This window comes from Hylaeus volcanicus, chromosome 6, assembly GCF_026283585.1.
Source record: "Hylaeus volcanicus isolate JK05 chromosome 6, UHH_iyHylVolc1.0_haploid, whole genome shotgun sequence".
Classification (NCBI taxonomy): Eukaryota; Metazoa; Arthropoda; class Insecta; order Hymenoptera; family Colletidae; genus Hylaeus; species Hylaeus volcanicus.
In genome coordinates this window covers 4,841,424-4,869,171 of record NC_071981.1, presented here as the reverse complement: position 1 = coordinate 4,869,171, position 27,748 = coordinate 4,841,424, and the positions used below count along the sequence as shown (strand labels likewise).

At 43.1% G+C, this 27,748-nt stretch overlaps 1 protein-coding gene across 3 annotated transcripts in view; it reads left to right on the top strand.

The window, feature by feature from the left end:
- LOC128878573 (basement membrane-specific heparan sulfate proteoglycan core protein-like) overlaps nucleotides 1-27,748 on the top strand; it is a 94,792-nt gene that overhangs the window by 32,045 nt on the left and 34,999 nt on the right. For all 3 annotated transcript variants that reach the window (XM_054126860.1, XM_054126861.1, XM_054126862.1), the window contains exon 10: nucleotides 26,717-26,824. In XM_054126860.1, the coding sequence (XP_053982835.1) occupies nucleotides 26,717-26,824 (108 nt within the window). The remainder of the gene's footprint in view (nucleotides 1-26,716; nucleotides 26,825-27,748) is intronic.

Sequence of the window (27,748 nt, the reverse complement as noted above, 5' to 3'; positions counted from 1 at the left end):
CGAATCCAGGGTGACTTATGCGATCTAACCCAGATCTAACGCAGACCTAAACGAGACTTGCCATACACCTGACCCAAGTAAATTGCGTCGCGAATTTCAACCGTGTAATATTTAGTCGACGAATCCAGGGTGACTTGTGTAAATAAACAAATAAAAGAAGTAAAGAAACGTAAACAAAGACTAGAGAAAGAAAGAACCTAAAACGGACTATCGAATATCTATGTACAAGAGTAGGAAACAACCAATCCGTGCTGGAACTGACCATCGGAGACATCGATAGGATCGACCGTCAAAGCTCGTGTTAGGATGATCGAATGGTTTTTCCATTTGCACGAAAAACACGGAAAGTTAACGGTATCGTTAACCTTTTCACTGTCCAGCCAGTCGAACTTTCGGTTAATCGAGGTTCGGTAGCGAGGCATCGCCTAATATTATACCGGGTGTGTGCTAAATAATTCTCCATCGGTTGCGTGGACTCTCAAGAGCCGTGAAATTTGGTCGACACGTTAGCCTACTACCGGCATATAAGTTTCCACGGGCGGAGCTCGTGTGCCTTGCGCTCATTTCATAAATAATTAACACCCTAGATAATGGCTCGGCTGTGTTATCAAACTACAACCCCCTAACGGAAGGGGATTTCCCTTTAGCGACACTTCGATTCGGCTTATCACAGTGTCGGACCTTGTTCGAGTCGAACAAAAGCTGTGCACGTCCACTACTGTACAATTTATACGGATATAAATTAGATAAATAGATCGAGTTCCATCGGTTCTGGGAACCATTCGCAGCCGAGCCTCTCTTAACGACACGTAGGTATCCTTCATTTGCGAGAATAGAAGTGATATCCGAAATACGTGTCTCTAAGAAAGCCCAAAAGGTACTCGAAATGCTGGCAATCCTTGCATAGATAGCGGCACTTCAATGGTAGAATTCTCGTTGTACCCTGGATTAAACGTAGGATCCAGGGGGGGGGGGGGCGCGCAGGCGCTACGCGGGGGCGGATCGTAATTCTGTCAGTCGGGTTGGTATTGTCGTAAATTACAAAAAAGCCGCGAGAATTGTTCCCGCGGAATAACCAGGCGACCAGAGCATTGCGCATCGTGCGATTCACGCATCCACTCGAAACAAACAAACAAACACAAACAAACACAGACAACCGGCGTAGGGTGGTATGCGCGGTTCGTTCGTTACCAGTGGTGCCCTTAAGTGTACCACCAGGAGGGTAACGCCTACCAATCTGCCATTTGTCCCCCCCCCCCCCCTCCCCCGACAACACCCCCCCTTTACCGCCGCACCGCTGGTGGCACCAGCTTCATTCTGACCCGCCGAGAAATGAAGCTTAAACCCGAAAATGAATTCTAAAAAGGGTCGCTGATGAAAGCGCGTACGCGCCGGTTGCTGTACCGTGTTCGACCCCTACTTGGGGGTGGAGGACTGCGAACGGGATTGCCACCGGTATCGTAAATCTGGCCAGAGTGTCGCGGATAGATCATAATTGCGACACGCTCGCTGACGATAAATCCTGAGTTTACAGTTTTTTTTTGGCCCGCCCACATTCGACGCTCGTTCACCGATTAACACCCATCCTCTGCTCGCGGTCAAGGAAACTTGGCAGGAAGAGAGAGTTTCTAAACGTCGTCCGACGACTTTTCACCAATCTCGCATGAGGAAATTCCAGAAAAAAACGGGACAATCGCGAGCGACCGGAGCGTGAATCGTTCTAGCCATCGTAAACTGTACAACTGCGCGGGAGATGGCGACGACACGTTCGTGCCAGGTGGATTGTAAAACTTTAAATAAAATAAGTTCAGAATCGTAGATCGTGCTTGGAAAGACCGCGACATGACGGCTATTCTCTGTCAGCTAGCCGAGCAAAAAGCTGTTGCACGTCGCGTCGTTCCCGTGGGCAGGAGGGGAGAGCAGAGGCAGGGGTATATGTTTATTCAAACCCTTCTTATATCACATTTTCATACTAATGGACTTCTTCAACTTCGTCTTTGCCCGTGGACGCGCTATGCACCGAGTAATCCAGCCGTTTCTATGTCGGTCGTCCCGGATTATCTTTTCGTCACGAAATTATCCTCGTCTTGGAGGCTTCTGGAGAAATTACCGAAACTTTGGATAAGCTATTTCGATGGGAGAAGGACGAGACACGGAGTATAATCGAACTTAGTCGGAGGAATGAATTCTATAGCAGACGAACAGACTCGTTTGGTCCGTTCACGTTTCGCTGTGAATGTTCAACACGAACGAAATTACTAGTAAACTCTACATTTTCAAATCTGACGTATACTTTGTTTTACGTTAGTTTTAAACTTAAACGTTGGCACGACACGCGCGACGAGCAACAACAAGAAACCACCTATTTTTTATGTTGGACCTTCTTCTTCGTGTAAGGTCCGTTCTCTTCGTAATTGTCCAATTCGTGTGATACTTGTTGCACATTTGTATCTTACCGATGCTTTGTTCTCACACCTATATATCCGTTTGCTATGGCGTTACTTCAATATGAAATTGAAACCTTATTCCTTCGAATACCATTGTTTTCAAACGAATGCGATATGGTTCATTATATTTACCGTTTAATTCTTTTAATTTTTTTTTTTTTTTTAAATTATTTACGAAAACCTGCAGAATCAATTCTATTGGAAAAGGTTAGATAGACCACAAACGAAGCTTCGCGGCTGCCAAAAATAATCGAAGGATTTTTCATTTTCCTCTCGGTTTACCTTTCCTTTCTCGACGGTCGCACACGAGCCCCCCCGATCACGGCCGAGTCAGAGCGCGCGAAACGCCTGACGTCGCGACGCCTGGTATTCCCATTACGCCACCGAGCCGCGGTACCTGCAACACCTCCCACGTTTTGCTCCACCGGCAGTTACTCGCTCGTAACACTGCCGGTCGGTCGTTCGCTCGCTCTCGCCGATTCGGAGGCGCCGCTTCGAGGTTTTCCAATTTTCAATTATCAATAACAAACTAGCCAACACCTTCTGCAACGGTAATCGTGCAGTGATAAACGGATCTTTCTTTTTGAATTTTTTTTCTTTGCATTGAGAATCGCGGGAGTTTGTGTCAGAGCTGACGTTTGGGATTTACCGAATTGTTTATAATAAACGATTCGAATGCCAAGGGCGGCTCTTCCTTCCCCGTTGGCGAATGAAGACAATAAATTACTCGTGATCAAAGGTTGTAATCAAATATTTTAAACAACGACCTTAACGACCTTAACGAGAAAGAAAGAGCTACCTTCCCGTAACGAGCACGATTGGAATTGCTGGCTTCTTTCGACTTTAAAAGAGTTAGCGAGCGGCTCAGTAAGTTAGTTAAGGGACTCTGAGTTAGATCGCAAGTCCTACTCAACATCGAGTCTGGACTTTATATTTGCTCCATGCTTGTGCTCGTAGTTCGAGTAATTTTCGATCTTAGAAGTGTTGGTTAAGTGGCTAGGGAACCCACATCTATTTTTCTCCTTCTGTAAGTCTTTTTCCTTTGTGGTAGCTCTATTCATAACCGGTGTCGCGTTACAACTTCCGCGGGGGCGGACGAAAGAGTCGCTTCCAATCTCCTGGAACACTGGGCGATCACGGCTTCGGGCCAAGACAAATCCTTCCAACCGCCTGCTCCCACAAATCCTCTCGTTATGGATCGTTATATGTAGATCGTTACAGATAGAAGCGCCTGTGCGCTTTTCAGGCCGGCGGAGTTCATCCAGTTGTTCCAACTGTGGATCAGAGTAGATCCACCGTGTTCATCAATTGGGATCCAAGCGAATCCACCCCTAGATATATTCATATTTTGATTTGCTGCGCGTTCACGCCAAATGGCGAAGGGATTAACAAGTAAAACAGAAGCTTTGATATCTTTTGGCAATTGTAGCGATCTTGGTCGTCGGACCATTGTACGGTATAGCATTCGATACTGAATATTAATTGTCATTTAATTTCAATTTTAAACATTTCTAGAATATGTATCCTAAAACCCAAACGCTTGTTGTTAGATGCCAATACCTGTTAGCGAAGATCGTACAGAGTAGAGCGTTCATGAATTTATTTGGAAGTTAATTTGTATAAAACTGTTTAAAGAAAATGCAAAACAGAGTTCAAGTGTCCTTTTAAATTCAAATTGTCAACAGAAACTTCAAACTAGGCGATCCAATAACCCGTTTCGGTGAGCAAATGTTGAAGAGAATCCTAGAGCCTTCTGACCAAACTTATCGAGTATACTCATCTCTATAGAGGGTCCCACTACAAACGGACCACGTTGGTATCTTTACTACCTCAAACGATAGCGATAGACAATTAGATTAAACAATTGTGTAATCGAAAAAATGGTGACTCAAACTGCCCCTAGTTCTCACTAGGCTGCAACATATTCCAATTGAAACAAAGTTCTTTACGTAGCATAGAATAAATCCTTGTTTATTTGAAATTCATCGTTCAACACGTGGTAATTCGACCTGTTCAGAATGAATCACTTACAACCGTAAACACGATCGACTTTGAAGAATTCGTCGATTTCTAACCATAGCATCGTAAGTCGGTTCGAAGAGTCCGAAGCTCGCGACGTTAGACGTCGATGTGACTGAGGGGGAACAAATCTACGGTACTTAGCTTAGTGCCTCCCACGCTGCCCTTGTTGACAGCGGAGGTGGGGTGGACTGTTCTTCTTTCGGTTCATGGTGACTACCAGTTTGCCAGTCTGTCAGGCACGAGCAACGCGGTATCTGCTTCGAGCTGCGTTCACGTTTTGCGAGGTCTTCAGGTACGGGTGAGCTTCGAGGTCTTCGGGTTACCCGCGTGTCCGCGACTACCATCGAACAAAAGATTCTTTTTGAGAATCTTCCGGTCCTTGGAACACCTTCTTCGAGGATCCTAGGATTTATTTATTTGTTCTGTTATGAAACAGAACGTGTGCTCTGTTATTGCGCGCGGCAAAGAGATCCACGGAGAACGTGGGATAGATCGTTTACGCGCGACAAAAGTTCATCCGATCTATCCGAAGGATTTTTTTTCTTATCAATCGCAACGAATTTTAAAAACATTTTTGTTATGAACGTTAGTAAGAAAACTTTTGCAAATACTCGATAGTCGCGAGTGTTAATTTCTTAACAGGCTTGGCGGTTGTAAAAGTGTCGAAAGCGTTGAAATTCTTTGGAAAGTCTGAATTTGAATTTGTGAATTCTTCGAACCTCTTAAAATTCTTCAATTCCAGAACTCGTGTACCCCTATCCTTGATCGTAAGAAAACTGACCAAGATTTAACAGGATTCCCAAGAACATTTTCATCGGATACTAAGATCGTGGCCTCTAACCTAGCTCTGAGCGTCATCGAAGGCTGCCAACCACGTCGTCCAAATCATTCGAAATTTTTCAGCTTGGAAAGATCTGCCATGATTCCTTGCCAGCGTTGTTCTCGAAAGCGAGGCTGGAAAAATGATTCACCATTTCTGTCGGTTATTCTCCGAGAGAGTTCAAAGCGGTCCTGAGTCGTCTTTGTTCGTCGCAGGGACACTAGGGTGAACTGTTAAATTGGATGACGACGGTGTACACGGGCCAGAGAAGGAGGGATCGGTATGGAAAAACGGCGGGTGAAAAACAAGGGGGTAGGAAGGGAGAAACGACATGACCGAGTGCAGAATGTGTGCATCAAACGCGGTCCCGGCTTTCAGAAAATAATTAAAAATAATTGAAAAACACAGCGCGTCACGGCAGCCCGTGCCACCGACCATTGTACCCCGCGCGCTGCACAATTTCCTTGCCTTTTCCCCATTCTGTTCCGCCGTTGCTTCCTCGCCTACGCCAACACCCTCCCACCTCGAACGCGTTTCCTTGTACTTTTTTCTCAGCTGTGGCGCCGTTCACAATCCGTCAGTAATCCCGAGAGACAAAAACCGAATTGTCGACCGGTTAAGATGGAAAAAGGTCCGGTAACTAACGAGAAACGGTTCGCGTGACGCTTCTCGCAAACGTACAACTCAACCTCGTCGATCAGACACAGGCAGAAACCGTTTTCTGACCACTGGATGCCACTTTCCACGGATTCCCCTGGTATATTCGCCGCGGAAACCTTCGTTCGATAGACTTCTCGTCGGATTCAAGACCGAATACAGTCCGAACTCTCTGTGGACGTCTCCAGTTCTAGGTTTGAATTCTCTCTGGATGTCTCTAGTCCAGTTTCAGGGTTGTATCGTTGCGAATTCACATGTCCTAATTCTGGTCCAGGTAGTCTTGCCTCAGGTTCGTCAAATTCCTTTGCCAACAACTCGCTCAAAGTACTCGAAGAAGGTGTTCTCTCCGCGCAATGCCGAATAGAACTAACAGATTAATTGGTGGAATTGAATTTAGTCGCTGGAAATCCATCCGTTGAGTGTTTTCGAAGAGGTTGGCTCGAAATTTGTAGTGACAAACGCACAGAAAGGAGTTGCACGCGTAACAATTAGTTATACATCGATCACAGCAAATGAGGCGTTAATTAACGATATTCGTGAGTGCAATGGCGAGAAGGTTCCTCCTGATCCTGTTGCTCCTGCTGGCGGCGGTAATTTCGAGTCTCGGTGAGAGACAGAGAGGCCCATACAGACAACGAAACAGAGGTAAATATGAATACTTTCCAACCAAATAAATATATTTAGTATTTTAGTCGATCCTAGACAAAATGCATCGAGTTGATCAAGGATAATTTTATACTAGGAAAATGTAGGAGTTTGATACGGTACACGTGTATATCCGGCACTGTGGTCGAAAATCAGTACCCGGAACGACGATCGCGACAGGTCCATTGGCGTCACTAGATCACCATTCCTTGACGTATTATGCCTACTAAGGAAACAGTTCGATATTCAGGGATCCGGGTAAATAAAACGATCACAATACCGGGTAGCATCGCGTCAGCTTTGAACATCATTTCCCAACATGGCAGCAGCCATTTCGCCGTTATTCCGAAGGAAAGCAGTCCTCTCTGAGTCAACCTTCGTAGCATCTAGTAATTTTCATCGCTCAGGAGTGTTGTTTTGTACAGGGTGCGCAACAAAAACAAAAAACAAAAAAGACCATGCTCATTGTTTCCGCGGCGAACGGTGGACGGGAAGCGCAGAGATTAACCCTGGGTTGGGGAAACCGCGGGCGCTGATTTTCCAGCGAATTTCAATGTAAGTCTCCCAGGTGTCACGTCGGACCGAAACAATTACCAACGATGTACGCGTGCCAACGCGTCAAATTTCACTCCGTTCGTCGTGTTGGTTTACATTCGTTTCACGATTGTTCTCGCATCCTCGCCAACTCCGTAGGGTGATGCTTTAAATTCATTCGAAACGAGGATACTCTTCTCCGGCAGTGGTATCGCGCTATATTGTTCGGCTTGGTACAGCCAAGGGGCGGGGGTGGTTATCGATTATCGAAGTTAGACATAATAACAAAAACTCTGTGGCTGTGCTTGATCTTTGCGCAATTAAGCAGTCACTCTGCCGTGATGTACGCGCACTAATTTACAGAGTGTCCTGTTGGGGGGACGTGGGAGAAGGGATGATAGTCAGTTTTACGGGACTCCCCTTTTCTCATTCGATAGTCATCGCAGAACATGACGGTAACGAGGCTGACATATCTATGCGATGACGATTAATAATTCTCTGTTTGTTTCTTTAAGCGGCTTTATCAGAGATTTGCACCCGTCACAGAGTCACCCTCTGTTTAACATCGTTTATCGCGACAATAGATTTTTCTCCCTTCTCGTCTTGCTCCTTCTATCCTCGTCTCAGCACCCCCGGTCGGTTCTCTCTTTCTTTCTCCTCTCTTTTCTCGTGCTCCGACGTACTCACGTTTAATTGCATGATGCCGGAGCCGCTATGTATTTTCAGAGTAAACCTTGCGCAGTTTCTCTTGCTGAAAAATACGACAGCGCTCCGTGCACGTGCAAGGGAAGATGAGTGGAGAGAAGGGAGGAGGAGAGGGTATAAAAAAAGAGACAGAAGGGAACCTGGAAGCTAGGAGTCCTTTTACGTGGCGTGCTCTGGCGGTCCGTGAATATCATTTTCGGGATGAAACAATTGTTGCTCCCCCGCCTAAGGGTCATGCATTATGTCTCTTTACAGCCGGCGCACATTGCCCGTGCATGTGCGCGTGTGTGACTTGCTCTCCGGAGCCAATTGTGTATAGGCGAAATTCTCGTTGCGGAAACAGATTCGAAGCAAACGAATTCTAAACCAACGAATAGGTTTAGGGAAACGGAAGAGGATCGTAGTTATTTTTGGGACCTGACTTACGTTTCATTAAAATCTTATCACGAGTTGAAATTCTAGCTAAAATATTAAAACAAGAACCCAATTATAGACAACCAACCTATCTTTATCTAGACTTTATCCGAACTGTACACGTTATCCAAAACAATCACAAAAGTTGAAGTGTTTTCACTTCAGGGTTGGTTCAGGCACAATCTAGTTCTACTCGAGGTAGAACGTAGACAGAAATATTCAAACAAAATCAAGAATTATACACCGACCTACTTTATCGAATAGTTTATTTTCGTTGGTTATTTTCTATTCGAGAATAGACGTGGTCAGCTTGTGCAACAGTTGCTATGAATAATCGAATGTTTATAGTACAGGTATGATTGCCTCATGGTGTCTAAGTACCATGAGCGGTACTCCCATTTCCATGAACTTGCAGTCGCTATAAAGTGCATGCAATGTAAAAGCCTCACCGCCAAATCAGGTCCCAGGGAGTTCCAACCTCGCTTATCCTTCCCTACGAGTGATCAACCGAAAATCAGATCAGGATCCATGGTGGATGGCGAGAAAAGTGCAAAGGAAGTTTGTGAAGGGTGTAAAGTATTTTCTGATAGAATGAGAAGAAACAGGAACAAGAAGAGAAATTAGAGCAACCTGTTCTACTGCGAAAGGGTTGAGCCATGTTAGAAGGTTACATAACCGAATAGAGCAAAGGATAGATGATTCAAGGGAACGATACAAGTGTTGACGAATTGAAACGCTAAATATTATAAAGTGAAGCGAATTATTGCAGTGGAAACGAAAGGGGGTGAACGCAGCCAGTAGAACAGGTCTGGAAAACGAATGAAAGTGGCACAGGGGATAAGAAGAGGGTTATAGCATGAGCAAGCGGAAGCGCGAGTTGGATATTATTTATTAATACGTTTACGATTGCGTGATAAAATAGGCTCTGAAGTCCAGGGAACAGCAGCGACGTGCCTAATGGCTGACAAACTAGGAAGTTTCATAACCAGCGTTAACGACGCTTTGCGTTTATGCTCTACTCCCAGTACCCTAGCCATGTTCCTCCTCCACTTTCCTCCTGCGGTAGAAATAATTTGATTTGTCATGACCAGGATTCTTCCTTGGTACGCGATCGACGTTCACCCTAGCAGAATATCGGTTTTTCGTTTAGGATCGACGCTGATGTGCAAAGATATGTCGTCGAAGGGAAAACGTGGGACACGTTTGTCGGTAGTGATGAGGTTTTCGCAAGTCTCTCGAATTCCAACAATCCAAACAGTCGACATGTTTCTTCTCGTTGAAGGATAACAATCCAGATGAATATAGTGGATGTTCGCATTTTTATCCCTCGAAGTTTTGTGGAAGACGGATGGACTTAGCGAACGATGGGAGGAAATCGTCGAGGAGCATTCAGAATGTCCATTAACGAAACGATTCTCTGGTTTAGATCTAACGAACAGAAGTCTTCGATGTGGGCGAACTTTGCAATTGAAATCTCCTTTCATTCTGAACCGATCACCAAACGCCATCAATTTTATTTGAAATTTCATCTTCGATGTAACATGGTTTACACGTCGCACAGCGAACTAGACGTATATACGATAGTTCGTAGCACGACAAAAGTCGAGTTGAGTCTGCTGCCGAACGAACCTGTTAAATCTAGGTTATACTTGCGCCGTGAATAATTAACGTTGGAATGATCGTTTTTATTAGGTCGTGAATTTTTTCAAATTGCTGGAATGGAAATGGGTACCCCAGCTAGGTCGTTTGGCTCGGCGCTTGTCGATTTAACGATTAAAACGATAACAATTCTGATCGTGCCCCGCCGATGGAAACGTCTTCGTTCCGTTTTATGCAACCATAATCAGTTTACTTGGCAGTTATGTTTGATAATAGCGTCGTTAACGGGGTTGGGATCACAGGGTGCGGATACTACTTAATGTTAGGGTTGCGAAAGATAATTACCGATTAGTAGTTTTTTTTTTTTTTATCTTATACGAGGAACTAACGAGTAAACAATTAGGGCTTCAATTGTTCGATATACATACATATGCGAAACCTTTCCAAAATGTAAACAAATATTTTTCGTACACATATTTCGTACTTTTTGTTTTCAAAATTCTCTGAAAAATGGAATTCTTTCTCCGCTGGCCAAAGATATCAAATTAAATTAAATTAAATTAAATTTAGAGTCCATTAATTAATCCGATTAGGGATCTGATCGATAGAGGCGCAAAAAAGGAAGGGGCGGGGAAGTGTTTACATTTTAAATACCATGGAAATTCTCTGTCGAGATTGTTCGCGTAAAAACGCGATTTATTCTTTCTTTGGTCCTTTCTTTACCTTCTCCATGCCACTCTCACACTCGACAACCTCGACGGGGTTGGAAAAATCTGCTGATACATATTGCACAGAGAGATTTAATTACGTTGGCACAACCGCCATTGCAGAAACCGTCGAGATTTCTGCAAACGTCTTCTGCATTCTAAACTATGCTGTTTCTACTTATAGTCAAGCTTAAAAAATAAGATACATACACCCCCGCTCATAAGTATGCGAATATTTCCTCAATTGGACTCGCGGTTGGCAGGAATGGATTCGTGTATCAATCTGTCGGCACAGTCTCAAACTTGTCGCATCAGCCACGCATTATGAACACAGTCGACCGAAGAAAGCGCCGATGAACACAATTGGAGAGTTTGCCAGCCACCTCTGAAGCATTAATGGCTTCAAAGGACTATTTAAGTTAGCACCTAACCAATCAACCGACTCTCCTCGGTTCTCCCTTTCTACGTGCGTATCCGACTTGGGCGTTGTTTTCCGATAAGGATGAATTGTTTCGAATTTCATTCGTGTGGAACGACCCTGTTCCTTCTCCGGTTGCTAGTACTTTGCTACTTGCGCTATTTTTATGAACTATTAATATGGCTTAATTGAAATTTGTATAACTGCTGAAATATGACTACTACAAGTTTACTACACAGGGTAGCCTATAATTATTTCGCTATAGAAGAGAAAATTCCCTTAGGTGGGAATTCTTCTTTCGTCGTTTCTTCTTGGACTCTGGTGGCCGGAAGTGTAGGTCTGTGACGTACCACTTCCTGGACCATCTAGATGATTTATCTGTAAGGTTTAGAACTCTCTTTATCGACGACTTCCCTTTCTCTTCTCTCAAAATCTTTCAAATAAACCTCGTCTTCACGGATTCCGCCCCAGATTCAACGATTGGGTATCTCTGCCCCTTTTCTAAATTCAGCTAGGACCGCACTTTTACAGCCAGATTTGAGATCAATCGCTAAAAGTTCACGAGAATCGATAGGACTCGTCTAAGTCTTCTGAAAACACTCAATTTGTATAGCGTTCGTCACATATTGTCAACCTCAACTTCGAGGAACGAAATTGTCTGAAAAAAATTCCGGAAACAGCCGCCAGGAAGGAGCCACATCCCTCTCCACAGAGATATTTGATCTAAGAAGTTATTAGATTTGTGACTGTCTTTCGCGTCTCTTGGAGTAAACATACTTTTCTATCGGCGCACATGTCCCCCTTTCGTTCTCCATCGAATTTTATTTCTTCTGTTGCCTTTATTTCCTTCCGATGTCCAGGAAGAACCGAAACACAGATCTGAAATTTCTCCACGACGAAGAGATATTTGATTAACGTTCAATTGGATCGACATTTGTCGTGTTTTGACAAGAAATAAAGTATGAAAAGTCCCCCCTAACGCGATGGAAATGAATATAATAGAAATTGTTCTTTATTCAAGGAATAATTATAGTCATCCTCTTATAAATTATTCTGGTTATCAGCCGTATCCGTAAGAGCTGAGAGCAGAGTTTAGTCGACGGTGCTATGAAATTATTCAAACGAACCTACGCTACGTAAGGGACTTTGTATTTGAATGAGATAATTTTTTGCGAATGGGGAGTCGTGGTTAACTGAGTTAGCATTGGAAACCAATAGGAGATACAGTGGGGTCAGGAAGTCCTCGGTATCTTATTTTACATTTTAATGGAAATTTCCTTCTTGCTGAATTATTTCAAGTGAATGCCAATCTTAAATAAAATAATTTTTAGAGAAACGGATCCATCTCTCGATTGAATTTTTAGTTAAAAATTGATAACTGTAGCTGTTTTTGGATACTAAGTTTAATGTGGAGATTCCACAAACGGTAGTACGACCAAAAAATTAATCGTCAGAAATAATGCACTTGGGCGAATAAACGTTCGTATCGTAGTTGTTTAAGACATAGCTAACAAAAACACAGTTTTTTACTACTTATAACGCTTCTGAACTTGGTTCTACCGTTACCGCGCGAATCGAGATTTGACCTTATAACCTCACTTAACCTTTTCAAGAATAAAGACACTTATTTTCATGCCAGTCTTTATTTATATGTTAACCATTCACTGTTCGATATGATAAATCGAAGATAAATAAAATAAAATTCGCAATTTTGAACATTTCTTGGAAAATAGTATGTATTACTAATTTCATAAGTAGGTACTGGTGGGAAGTGTGTTTAAGGATAATTAAGACATTCTATTTGCGCCATATAGCTCCATATATCTTCTTTGACGCGACGTTTGACCATGAGTTTAACTTATTTGCCATCATCGAGTGCTTGCAGTTTATTTATGATGTTATTGAAATCTCACCGAGTAAAATAATCTCAAGAATGCTTGCCTAACTATTTCTAGTTCGCACACAAACTATAATAAGTCGGTTCCAGTAAACCGCAGACATCTGTCGATATCTTGTCTGCCTCTAAAATCTATTCTGGATCTAAAAACACCGCCAAAGCCTTAAAACAATATTGTCAGTGACTACTGACACATATTCCTCTTGCGAAATCTTAGCATTCAGAAAAAGAGGGTCCCAACTCAAGTCCACTTTTATCATCAGGTAGCTTCGCTTCTGAAATTTTTTTAGAAATCGATTGAACTTGGTGTATTAGAGGTTGCGAGTGGTTCTTTCATGTTGGACTACACTCGAAGAGATTTACAAGCTAAAAAGATCACACAAAATTGGATAAATAGAAAATGTTGTGCTGTGAATGATTCTATTCGTGCCATTCGAACCACTTTCCAGCCCTTACAATGGATCACTGATTTGGGATTGCAAAACATTTGGATGAAACGCCGAGCTATGCTTTGTCAATTCTTAATCCTCAAAACCATCCTCGGCGAGGAGCGCGACCGAACGGTCTTTTGAAGCTCGCTAATCGACCGACTACTCTTTGCGTCGAGTGAAAAGCCATCGATCAAAGGATCGGTTAGCTGATTCGTGGCTCTCGAGCTGGTTCAAGCCGAATGGCGTCAGCGATGCGCTCGTTAAGCGATTTTAAATTGCCACTAGAGGATAGAGGCCTAAGCGACAGACGTTTTGACTACCTCTCGTAGTCCGTACTAGCAATCTCCGGCGATGGGATCCTATAGCGCGACCATTTTTCCTTCCATGGAATCTCTTGGTGCTACCATCGATCTTTAGCTGTGGAATCTTCCTGCTCTAGCATCAGCAAAGATTGTGTCTACCTAGATAAGGAACAAACTGTTCTTTTTCTAGCTTAGATGATATACTCATCTGACCATCAGAGAAGCCGGAAATTGAACCAGAATCGAAATGGTTTCTGTAACTTTTCTCAGAACTTTCCAAACATTATGGTACACAATCATTTATTTATGCGTTAGCTGAACTAAAACCGATGGATTAAACTTGGCCGATCCCCTGTCCAATGTAAACAACTCAATAATATCTTGATCTATCTCGTTTTCAAAGCTCGTATTGGAAGTACACAATTAGAAAATGGTTCGTGGACCCTTTTATTACGGCGGAAGGCTAAAAATATTCCATTTAAAAGTTCCACGCTGGAACCACTTGACGTTGGAGCTTAACTTTAGACGGCGGCATCCATCTTGGCATTATTTTTGTATAATACAGGGGGAAATGGAAGCATAGACGGGAATCGACGTGTGAGGGATCAGTTGGTGTAAAAGCGACACGCACCGTGATGGAAATACTAAATGCAGGACTTGGAGGATCACGCATGCGCATTGGGACGGTGTAATAAATTATTCGGCCGCGTTCACCTTGGCATGTAACAGCGTTCTAATGCATATTGGAACAGCTTTATCGTGGGTGTGAGCACGCGCTTCGGATACGGTTAAGATGTTTCTCTCGTGATGCAGTCGATCTACTTTATGCGCGACATCTGTGTGACCCCAGCGCTTCGACCCTCCTGTTCGAAAGCTTGGCGTTTCTATTCGCCAAATGTATTTTCAATCTTCTAACGGGAATAGTGATTTCCAATTCTTCCTAAACTCGATCAAGTCCAGATTTAAGCTTAAAAGTGAGCATCGAGGTTCCTACGAGTTGCTAAGTCAAAATTTGAAAGAAGAACAGTTGTAGGATTTCAATGTAATACTTGTAACTCTAACACATTTGGATGGACCAACTCTTTGCCGACGTAAAAACTAATTGAAATATAGTCCTCGACTCTATTCAAATGACCTATTTTCTAAATGAGTAATTCCAATTACGTCGATCGACGTCGATATTAGGCACAAATATGCAGCTATCGAGGAGAAAGTTGCATAAACGAATCAGCAGATCGATCAACAGGAAACTGCATTTTCTGGTACTGTTTTAAATACCACGGTTTTAATTGCGTCTGGATCTGTGTGGATATGCTAACAACCTCGTGGTTCTTTGAGGTTTGATTATCGTCACGTAATCATCGCTTTAATAACATTACATTTTACTGTCAAAGTGCCTTCCAAAATCAATTAAATAAACGTTTTTTAAGGATCCAGGCAATAATAAAACTTTAAAGAAATTAGGCAAAACAACTTTGAGCTCGATCGAATTTTCAGAAAAGAGGATTTGGACTCAATTACTATTTAATAAACTTATAACTATATAATAAGGACACAGTTCGAGTTTCACCTTCTCCCAGTTTTTGATCGTTCACCAGTGGAACCATGAACTCGTTGGTCGGCGACTAGTGATCCATACCACGAGTACAGGTACCTTAAATAAACTCAACCTGCACGGTACATACAAACATCACCGTATAATTTAAACTCTGAAGAAGTTGGACGATACACGCATGTACGTGTATTATCGATAGCAGACATGTGGCACGTGAATACACGTACCCGAATGAGGAACAGTGGTTCGTTACTGAAATTCCATATAATTCAGAAACAGGGAGTATGGCACGCATGAGCACGTTCGCAAACCGATTCTTTGTCTGGCATAAAGCTCATCATTCCTCATCAGTACTTCCGCTTAGCCTGAACGAGCTTCCGGCGTAGTGGCATGCCGAGGCCCCTATCTGATTGGAAAACTGACTTCCTTGTTCGTGATTCAGACTTTACGGATCTTAGAAACTACGCGCCCACTGGTGAACTTTAACATACGACGACAGCGTTTCGCGAGTTGGCGTTCGTACCTAGACCTTCGGAGAACATTCGCAAAGAGTGTCCTACGCTTCGTACGCTATGGAATAAACACAACTGAAGTCTAATCCAGACGCAACTGAAACCTAGTTCAGGCCTAACCTGAAACTTGTAAGATCTATCGAAACTCTAATTGAATGTTCTTAGACGTACTTTTTTCGATTATCAATTCTATCGGAAACTTTGTCTTTGGAATTTTAGGTCAGTCTCTACACAGCGTGAAACGAATTGAATCATTTCTCATCGATGCGTCAGATGTCGATTATAAACTCTAATAAGTCACTCCTTGCGTAAGTTAGGGACGATTAGTGCTCCAGAGTCTGGACGATCAGTAATCGTTAACATAGTTGAAAGTTATCTGGTTTCCTTGATCGATAGTTACGACCGCTTCTGTAATGCCAAGGTTGTTCGACTAGTCGATGGTGCTCGAGTCCTTTACGGCGCTGATTCTCCTATTTTTCATTTACATTTTCCAAGATTGCAAACAAACCAAAGATTTTTTACTATGTCTTTGTTCGTATAAAGTTAACAGAATTCGTCGAAGGCCGCAAAAATTTGTTGGAGACGAAAGGGAATGCGTGTTCGGGATGATTTCATTGACAAATTTAAAAGAATCTCGAGAGGCGAGAGGAGCTCAATGAAAGTGACCCCGAGTAATCAGAGAAGCGAAGTGGTTGGTTCCTTGTCCGACGAGAGTCGTTCTGACGCAGAGTGCTTTGCTCTTCTGATTGTTGACACTAATTGTGGATGACTGGGGTTCGATTTGAATGAATCTGGGGATCGTTGTCCTCCTTTGAGAGGATCGTGCGTGACTCCAAGTGCTCTAATGCCTCTCATAATTTTGAAATGACACTGCAAACATTCCTTGATTCGTTATAACGAACCTCCGCTCGCATGCACGTCGGTTAGGATCTGAGAGGTGCCGAGTAGCATTTACAAAGGAGATTCAACAGCTGGCAACATGGATGCTCTACACCCGGAACAAGAAGTCAAAGGCCGAGATCCCAACTGGTAGATATCCTCTTCGAGGAGTAACGAACTCAGGGCGCCTGGGTTAGGTTGTACGATCAAGTTTTCCGAGAACCACGAGATCTTTCGCGTTCTCGACTAGGTCTGGGTTAGGTCTATCTTCTGTTCTTTCGTTAGTTTCGTTTCGTTAGTGTTCCGAAAACAGGTAATCATGGCGTTAAAAAATGTCGTGATCCGATCGGGAAACCAAGTGCTGATTAATCATTAGACGAGGAGCTTAACGCACAATTTCCTCGTATCGGCCAAGTGAAATCAGCCGCCGCCCACGATTCGTTGTAATTAAAACGCAGCACTCGCCTGTTGATCTCATCGCGAGCGTGGGTGTCAACCAGGCGTATTCGTTGGAACTGTCAACAAGCGTAAAGGGATTAGCGGTTCGCGCTGATGTCATCGCGAGACACGACCAACAGGACAAAAAAAAATTCAAACAAAAAGAAAAACTAACGAAGAAACGGAACAAAGTCTGATCGTAATTAGAGAGCATCTGCGTCGATGTACCGTACAAGTTAACTACCGGAGAACAATAGAGGCGTCGTGGGTGGTGGTGATAACGCCTGTTCTGTTCTCTGGACAATATGGGCAGAATTAAATTTATGTCGCGAAAGAAAAACCAATAAGAGTTAAAGTTTCGTTTACCTTAAGAATAAAAATATAAACGTTTAAGTTGAAAAATGAAACAAAATCATCGAATGTAACGGCGACTGCTTGGGAGATTAAAAGTTCCATTTGCAAGTAATGTTTTTAATTGTGCCACGAGCTGTACCAGAAGGTTAAGATCCAATGGCCTAGTCGGTAGCTCTAATCGCTCATGGAATATTCCTCCCCCGCTCTTTTAGAACCGTCTGACTTCTCTAATAATAGCGACACACGTAGGATTGTTACATTTTATCCGACAATATTCAAATTACCACGACACATGGTCGCGTTCCTCACGAAAGAGGGTAGCTTTCTTAATATTCCGCCACGTGAGGATACTACGGCATTAACTTGTTCGCTGTTTCTTCTCCCTCCCACGCAATCGCGAAAAAGACATCACAGACGGCTGGCGCCGACTCTGACATCCCATAGGGAACTCGATCCGCCTTCCGATTAAGAAATGACAAATCATTTTCAAGGAAACGCGTGGCTTAATTATCAATTAGCCTACAAAGTGTTGGTTGAATGTCGCGCTTCGATTAGACTAGAAAGGAGTCCGAGTGTCGCTGACAACTAATCAGAAGTTAGAGCCTCGTAGATTGATGCGAGTTCTGCTTTGACTCGTGCCACAATTGTTCCTATTGTTCTCTCGTTTTAAGACCGCCGATGCGCAACGTAGTTCCAGTAGCTCGATCTCGCTTTCCGATTCCCAAGCCTTGGAACAACATTGATTTTCCATTTCTGGAGAGCACGATTTGTACGAACAACTCTTTTCGCAGTTGCGAGAATTTTAGAAGTTACCGTATCGAACGAAAAGCCAACTGGAGCTGATTTCCGATCGTCGTCTAACGAAATCACTTTCAAACGCTATTTTCTAAAACACCATAAAAGTACCGATAAATCGAGTGCCCTCGTGCACGCTAATGATAGCAAGCAGTAAACACGTCAGAGAAGGAGTAAATTCCTCCGAGTTGTACTCATCGAAGACGAGGAGGAGGATGAACCAACGAGCGATGCACGCGAAGAAAAAGTGACATTACCGCGACACGAGGTTCTCCGTACAATACTATGAACTCACCGCGTGCGACACTCGTATTCGTGACATAACTGCCGATACATGAGCCTGATCATCATTGTCCTTTTAACCATCCGTCACAGATAGAAGAAGCGGTATTTTCAGCGGCATAGTCGATGGAATGTATAGACAATCGCCTCCGGCTGGAATCGATGATCGCATAGCGACGTTACGCGACACGGTAATTAATGTTATTGTAGCATGAACGAGAACGAATAGCAACAGGAAATTCGATATACACCAGGCGTGGCTTGTTTGACGCTGCTTTCCGACAATTACTCGAATTTGACGCGATTTGCATAGAATCGAAGCCAAAAGTGGCGCGCTGGCTGAAATCGCCGGACAAAAATCGCCCGACGATCGATAGATGAATTATTCACCAGGTCCACTGACCGTTTTTCGTCAATTCTCTTTACTGACCTAACGGAGGAACGTTCTATTTATTTATTTCTATAATCCGTTGATATATGGAGGATGTACTTCCCAATACGGGATCATTATTTATTTAAAGAACTATTGTAGCAGTTTTCTCATACCACCTTCTCAACCATCTCGACGTTACATCGATAAACAATTCATACCAGTATCGGGAAGGTAATCGCGAGAGTCGAGAGATAGACCATCGATACCATTTCCAGAAATAAGAACCCAGTTCGATAATTCAATCTTTTGAACTCGCTTCAGTTCACTCGTATAGTTATTAACTGGACGTGTGAGATTTCGATGGACTATTTTTTATGGATATTTTCTTGGAAGCATCTTGACACGTACAAACTATAATAGCAAAATCTACATTCAAATTGTTAGCGTGTGGGAGAAAAATAGCGGAATTAAAAGAACCCTGTACCAATGTTCCAAATAACGTGTTTCCCAAGGTTTTGAAGGATTCCATAATCGTCAGACGAATCGGTAATCTCCAGGGGCACGGAAGATCCTTCTTTCACCGTGTCTGCTGCGAATGCAGTAAAATATGACGCCCCCGTGTAAACTGTCTGATAAAAAGATATCGCGTGGCTACGTCGCGGCCAAAGTTGCGTCGAACGAAGCAACTTTATGCGGCGCGTTGGAGAACCTCGATTATTGCAATTTTTATCGTTGCACTGGTACGCGACTGCTCGTTTGTGAATTTGTGGTAGACGATGATCGACGGTCGCTAGGTGATATTTCCTACCGTATGGGTTCGCAAAACAGGAAATCGTCATAGAGTCGTTACGCGTTAGGTCTGGATCTCTCCAGCAAGGTGTACGAAGCGAGGCGGAACGCTTGGACGGATTCTAATTGCGTCTCTGAGAATAAACCGCACGTCAGTCGCCAAACGAACAGGGGAGACTCTGTCGGGTGGACGAGCGATACCATGACCTGTTATGAACTAACGATCCAACCAGCTCCTGTCCGCCCGCGTGTGACACGTATCCGCCGGTCCAGCATTTATTTATCGACAATTCGTTTTACCTGGACGTTATTTACGATACTCGTGGGCGGAAGGAGATTGCGTCGATTATCGTGTCGTTGTTTAAACTACCGCCGCGCCGGTCGTCGGGCTGCTATCGATACTCGAAAGTACCGAGCACGATCACCGCCTTTGTCGCGTAAGTGGCGTTCCATCCTAAATCACATTTTATTTCAACCGAAACATGTTCTGATTCGTGTGGCGTTTTAAGGATATTTGAGAATGTATCGCGACAAACGATCGAGCTGTCTACCCGACGCAACGCGACGAATCAACTCCCCGCAGTAGACACATTGTAACCTAATTAAATGTAATAGGTAATTTTGTTCAGACGGATCGACTACATGGTTTATTGGTTTACAAGCGAGACGGTTTCACGAGGAGCACAGAGGGAAGAGAATGGTCCCGTTGTATTCTGGATGACTCCGCAGCTTGTAGGAATGCGGATTATGTCGCTCGAGTATCACGCGATAACGCGACGAGCGAATATCAAATACGTGCACGGCGCTGCTTAAGCTGAAAGATTGTTAGTTTGGCGCGCGGTGTCTGATTTCGCTGTGGCTGCTTGGGATGGGAATCGCATTCACGTGTAAAGTTTGTCCATTTCACATTCGAGTGGCATGAGTTTTTACCAACACATAGTCGTTTTGTCACTTGGCGAGACGATGGACGTGCCGAAAAATTATTTTTCACTTTCCCGGTCAAAGTGAAGTATATTTCATTAGTTAGGATATAGGGGCAACTTGTATCGTTTACGAGGACAAAAATTCGTAATGAAAAGAAGAAAAATGGTTCGAAACAGGGTGAGCACCACTGGCACGCAGAATGGTTTAATATCAAAGGACCTGTACGCCATGACTTCCCTTTGAGCTATTTCAAGCAGAAAAGTATTTGTCATTCGAGGGAAATTAATTGTTGAGAAGATATCGATTGTGGCACTCGGTACTCGGAGTTCATTGTACGCAGTGATTGAAGAGTCGACGATTTATTACTCGATTTCGTTACCTCACCGGTGATTTTAAAATCTTGGTGCATTTTACTGTTAAATGTGGTTTATTATTTGCTCGTCTTCCATCCCGCGTTCTTCTCTTTTTAATACGATAATTTATTGCTCAGACGTTCTCAATCATATTGTGCACTTTGACATAATCGATTCAATGGGAATTTTATTCGATTCGTACATCGCGTTTCAAAGCACACTAATGATGAAATTCGACTACTATAATCGCGATATTCGATTCAAATAACGCAAAAGTAAATTAATTAATATAACAGCGAGCGTATGTTTGACGAACGAAAAGGAAAACATGCGTGTTTGGTTTTCCCCGAAATTGTCAATATTAATTATCTAATTGGCATTACTGCAATTACACGAAGCTTGGTCGGGACGAATTCATACGAGTTCTTGTAATTTTAATTACCAACTTTTCACGAGTTATAAATCAGAATTCGTTGCCTCGGTCCGATAATACCTGGCAATTATGTCGAAACGAGCATTGCTTGCACGAGCATCATCGATTAGATGTCCTCCGAGTAACAATATATGACAAGATCTGCCAACAGATTGCGCATCTGATGGTGATTAACGGAAGTCCCCAGCTGGGACAGCGAGTTTAGTTAACATTATCGTCGCGCGGAACGGTCCGACGATAATCATTTTTTCAAAAAATTACCATCGATTTTATAAACAAGTTTGCATGAAAAATTTCCCATCCTACCACCCCTTGCGCGATAAGCGTCCGCGCGCGGTAACGCGGCATACGATTCCAAGCGGACCAGCTAGATATACCGCATATAAAATACAGGGTGTCTTCATTTTTGCTACACTTGAATTGCACAACGGAGCGCATCTAATCTTTTCTGTTGTTTTCATTTTTTAAACAGCAGGTGGTATTCATTTCTTATTGACTCGAATAGCTCTTATCAAACTGAATAAAATTTGATTGAACTATATTTCAAAATTGGCATAGTTCAGAATTACAGGGGGTAGGGAAAAGGGGCTAATGAAAATGGAAAATGACAATATAAAATGACTTTGTAAATATTCGATGTCTTCGTTAATTTCTGAGGCGACAGTTTGTAACACTTTACACGGGACACACTGTATATTCGTGTCATACATCATATTCGAGGGATGTAAAACGTGAACCTCCGCGATCCGCCAGGGATTCGACATATTTTAGTGGCCGATTTGCAATTTAAACGTTATAATTAATGACGTCCTGTCGCGGTTGGCGAACGTGCCGCAACGACACGGGCGAAAAAGTAATTCCCCACGCGAAACCGGGGAGGAGTAGCGGCGATAATTGTCGAGATTCAATTGGCGGAATTGAGAGGACATTATTCGGAAGAGCTTTTATAAGGTTTCGCATCAGCTGTCACAAATTCTTTCCTGCGTTATCCAGATATTCTTTGAAATATGCAATACCGAACAATTATTCTGAGTCTTGTATTTTTTAATTACATTTGGTCATTTGTTCAATTAATTTCATACCTTGTGCGTATATCAGTTAACTTGAACAGTAATTCCACGTCTCTGTGGGTAGCCAATTGTCAAGATTACTGTGTTTAGAGCTATCTGATTTCGAGATTCAAGATTCAACCATTTTCTTATCATTCGTTGGTCGTCATATCGTTTCCAGAAAAAGAGGGATTTTTAGCAGTCGCTCGACAACTAGCAAAAGAAGCATAACAACGTGAGCTTAGGTTGCTTCCGTTCCTCGAAGGGAAATCGCACCCTTTTTGTTTCCGTGTCTCATTAGGACGAGCAAGCCCGAACTCGTTATCTCCTAAATCACGCGAGTGTTCTCGGGCACGCGGCTAGTATAGCGGGGGAGAGACTTTTTTAGTAGCACAACACGTTGTCGTTTCTGTTCAAGAAGATACTCTGCGTCCTTTTTACATTTACAAAGGTTTCTTACACGTGCATATAAATACATCGAAAATATGGAATAAAATTTGTTTACACCGCATGTAACGTCCCATTCGAATGCTTTTCGTCACAAACTTTGCAAAATATATTTTAAAGCTCATTAACATAGATTCCAAACACTTTGCGCATCCTCTACGACAAGGAACCCAACTCGCGAGTCGACCATGATCGATCAAAATACGGCAAAAGTGTTCGTGCTTCATAAAAAAGAAAAAAGAAACTTGGGATCTCCTCCAATAAGATCGCGTTGTCAGACCTTGAAGAAGGAAAGAGGGAGCCTTTTTAAGGAAACGAACGTATCAGCAAGAGCAACACTTTAGATGTTCAACGACGCGTCCAGCAGGCTACGCTTCCGCGCGAAAACCATACATCAGAAGCCGAAGAAAAACTCGACTCGATATAAAGCTGAGGATATTAGCATGACAGGCAACCGGCAGCATCAAATTGCTGGACCTAAAAGCCAAGCCAGAAAAGCCAACGGAGCGGCTTCTCTGCTAAATCGTCCGTGTGCTTCTAATAGACTGCCAACGGGGAAGTTTAGTCCCATGGCGTGCGTTTCCTTCATCATCCCCCTGCTCGCGTTTTAAGCTCGCAAACCCTTTGCAACCTGGGGTCGGTGCCTTTCGATCTTCTTCTGTTTTGCAAATTTTTCACAAGCTCTCTCGTAAAAATATTTGCTGCAAATATCACCGTATCGTTCGAAACGCAAACTGAACTGCGCTACTGTGTTACACAGAAACGAGCAATGAATTCGTTACCACAAACGGGTATAAAGCGATTAGCCATCTGTTGCAGTCTCCGTGGCCAAAGAGTCCTTGCATAGCAAATTAATTCGCATCCCGATTCCCTCGAGAAGTGGGCCAGTCTCCTCGTGCCGAAAAAGCAGCAAGGTGCACTCGAAGTCTGCACGGGCTGTTGCACGCGATACTAATGGCCTCGTAATGGCAGCCAAAAACCGTGGACTCTGCTGAGGAAAAGAAACTCGCCGGTCGGAGGTGTTTCGTATCACTCATCATAACCTGTTTCCTTGGTTTCTTTTGTCCACGTGGTCGATAATGGATGACGATGAAATGGAAATATCGATAGAGGATACTAAAAACATTATCGGCCAGATTACAGACTCTGTACAGTTTAACGAAACATATGGGATCGATTTTTCTTACTCGACAAAAGTAGAACGTCACGTTAATAGAAATAATGGAAAAGTCGATCTTTGCGTTAAGTCAAAGTTCTGATGCCTCGCTTCGACATTCCGGATAATCGAGTTGCATCGAAATTCGACATTAACATTTTTATTGGAATCGGGGACACGAGATGGGGAACCGCGAAAGTGAAATATTGAGAGAGCAGGCTGTCGCGAGCATGAACTAAGGTGGATGGAAAAGTTTTCCGGGTTCCTTCTTCCTTTTTTACTCGCTAAAGATGCACGGAGAAAGCCCATCTTTACTGCGCGGCCCTTTTTACAGCAGCGATTCTCTTATCGCTCTTCGCCATCCCGCTCTCTCTTTCTCTCTCGATCATAACTATTTAAAGCTCGAGAAGTTCTGAAAATTGTTGTTCGTCGTGTACCCACTTCGATGCCGAACTTCACCGCTTCATTGCTTAACGCCGCGCTATTTTCTGCCCTTGAAACACCTTGCGACGTAATTCTTTAAGGTGCCGCTCCTCTTTTAGAGGAAGGGGTAAGTGGAAAGTGGTGAAAAAGTATCGAATTTGAGAACTCGAGATAATCTTTTGGTCCATCATGGCATATCGCAGCAAACATTCTCCTCTCGCGCCGTATCCTCGTCTCGCGAATAAATAGACCATTTGGTCATCGCATCGAGTTCCAGTCGCATCTTGAAGGAAATCAGCTTAGTTCTGGTGCTACTTAGCGCAACGATTCTCGAGAGAAGCAAACCGAGTTTCACGGACACGTGAAACTACGTTGTCCCCGAGTGAACTTGAACCGAATCCTAATTGCCAAGGGGTTGCCAAGGGGACACTAGGGAACCCTCTATGCTGACGATATCATTGTACACTGATGTGGCGGCTATCAGTGGAACGCGAGATTCGTGACGATCCTCTCGTTTCATGCCACTTGGCCGAGGGTTATGGGAAAGTACTTCTTGTGGTGGAACGTCGCGCGTCGCTCGGTTTGCATGGGAGCTAGATCGATCAATGATGTGTGCACGAGTACAGTAGGATGATCGGATGTCGACCTCCCGTGTCAAAGCACACTTGAATCCCTTTGGCAGACGCTAGCTGATACGCGTCTTGCGTTCTCCGCGTTATTATTCCTTCGAGCAACGACAAACTGTAAAGGGAACAAGGTGGAAAAGGGAGAATCGAGAGAACGAGGGAAGAAAGGTAGTACGATTCGCTTTGGACTTGTCACGCTTACTTAGCAGATCTTTAATATGCAAGGTGTCTCCTCCATTGATAATAAATATGATTAATCGCAGTGTTGGCGTGGTATTTTGGGGGGAAACACTCCAGACACGTTGCGATCCGCTTCTGACGTTCTTATTCGAGCGGCTTATCCATACGCTGGCGAAAATATTGAAACGGATGGGCCAGAACGACCAAGAGGATCAGTTCGATTCTCGAAATGCGACTCTCACGCTTTACACGTCACTGTAACGTTATCCGAAGCGCAGCGAACTGGTTGTCTCGAATGAACATGACATAATTGTGAAAACGAGATAGCCAGGCGCCGATCCAGTTGCTGAAACAACACCGTGGTCGACGTACTCGTATCGTCCAAGTGGAAACGGACCAGAGCCCGATGAAACAGGACCGCTCTCGGTCAGTCCTTATCCGTAACGCAATACACACTGGCCCCAGCATTTATTTTTGTTTTTTTTTATTCTTTTTTTAACAGCAATCGAGTGTGGCGAGTCGATAATGAATCACTAAACGCAGAAAAGCTGGTGGGAAACGTTTATATTCTCGTCACCCTTTCCATCGAGTCGATTGAATTTATTTTTTGTTATTCAACAACTGTTTTTGAAAAATAGCGAGGTTCGGGTAGCGAGGCTACCATAACAAATAACAAATGCAGTAACAAATAATCTTTGAAAATAAATACGATAGTCTAAAGTAAAGTACTCCGCTGAAATTTTAATAGAATCCGTTTTCAAGGAATACCAGTTTCAAAGCGGTCAATCGAGGGCACGGAATTCGCTGTTTCATCACGCACAGGTTTAAGAAACGGTGGGATCCTACGATGGAAATTCATCGCAAATTCACCCGATCAAATCCATAGGTGTCGAAAATTGACGCGCAGGGTGCACCATTTCTTCTTTGAAATTCTATCGCACTCTTGGCAAAGGATGCCACGAATTTATATTAAACGTCGAGTGAGTGATATTATTGAATCCAATGTCGTCCATCGAGAGCGTGGCGTGGAAGAAATTTAAGCACACCTGGTTCCTATTTATGTACTCCCTTTGAGCAATACTTTTTAATTCTTCGATTACAATTTCATTCGATTAGGTTATGGCAATCTAGAGGATGATTTGAGTCGTTTCAAATTGAGACTGATATTAAAGTTACCGTTTGCATTTTCCTTTAGTACACGTGAAACTGAAAAATGAAATTTTATATTCGAATAATGTGATAATCTCATTCAATATTTGTATAAAATTAGAAATCGTACGAACTAGTGGCATACGATTGTGACGGTTATTGCCGACAAATTAAATGAACATCACGAAATGACACATTTCAATCTCGCATATTAATTTAATCCGTCCTGTTCTAACTCTACTAAAATAGCCTCTTGAAATTACATTAGAAATCTACATATATAATAGGTGGAACTATTTACGAGAAAAGACAAATCTAAAATTGTCAAGTACTACACCATCTATAACTTAATTATTTTCCAATATTCATTCTATAATAAACTTCTTTCTCTTTTGTTACAGCTTGCACCTCGACACAATTCAGATGCAAAAACGGCGAGTGCATCGACAGTAGCGACCACTGCAATGGCATCCGGAACTGCCATGATGGTTCCGACGAACTCAACTGCCGTGAGTACATTAAAAACAAATAGAGGAATATATTACTCATTGCAATTATTGTTGCATTGCAAATTATTGCAGCGTTACTTTTCTAACTTTTATTTTAAGCTTGCATGCTGTGCGTTTGTGTGCATGTGTACGCGCGCGCGCGCGCGTGTGTGTGTTCAATTTTGCATGGAGCACGGGTTTCACAGCTGTCACGTGGTTTTAAAGATTAATCTCACCGAAACGTTGACGCTTTTTGCATTTAATTTTGCTTAATCATGATCCAGTGATGGGTTTAAATGAAACGTTTAGAAGTTAATATTATTTTTTTTATTTGTAATTGTGCTTTCGTGTTTACGATACTGGCAAACCACTTCATTTCAATATTTTTGAAATTAAAGTTCCCCTTCAAGGAGAACAAGAATTCGTACGGAGGGAACTGATGCTTGAACGAATTGTCGAAAAAGCCCGCATACTTTTTCAACAAATATTAATCGAATCAGGCTAAAATTTTGCCAAGGAAATGGCTCTCGTAAAAGCAAACATTCGTGACGACAATGCCGAGGAAAAAAATTCACAACCAGATCCGGTTTACATTTGATTCTGCCACTGCGTAAAAATAATTTGAAAAATTAAACACGGTACGCGTCAGCGTATGTCTCTCTTCGAATTAGTTGGTAATCGCTCGGCAAAGTTGCGGCTGGCTAGTTTCTACCGAGTATTCGGGGGAATAGCACGTTTCATCTGGGTTCCTTGCTCTCCCAGGGTGGTGAAGAGGGGGAAGGATTTTCCCAGTATGTTTTCACTTTTTTTAATTAGTCAACAAACTTCATTAGGGGCATTAATATCGACGCAAGGAGCGACGTTCCACGCCGAATTTAAAGGCAACCCCACCAGTCGCCGAACGAGATTTACTCGCGTTTATTAAGCCGGCCTAATAACCGGCTG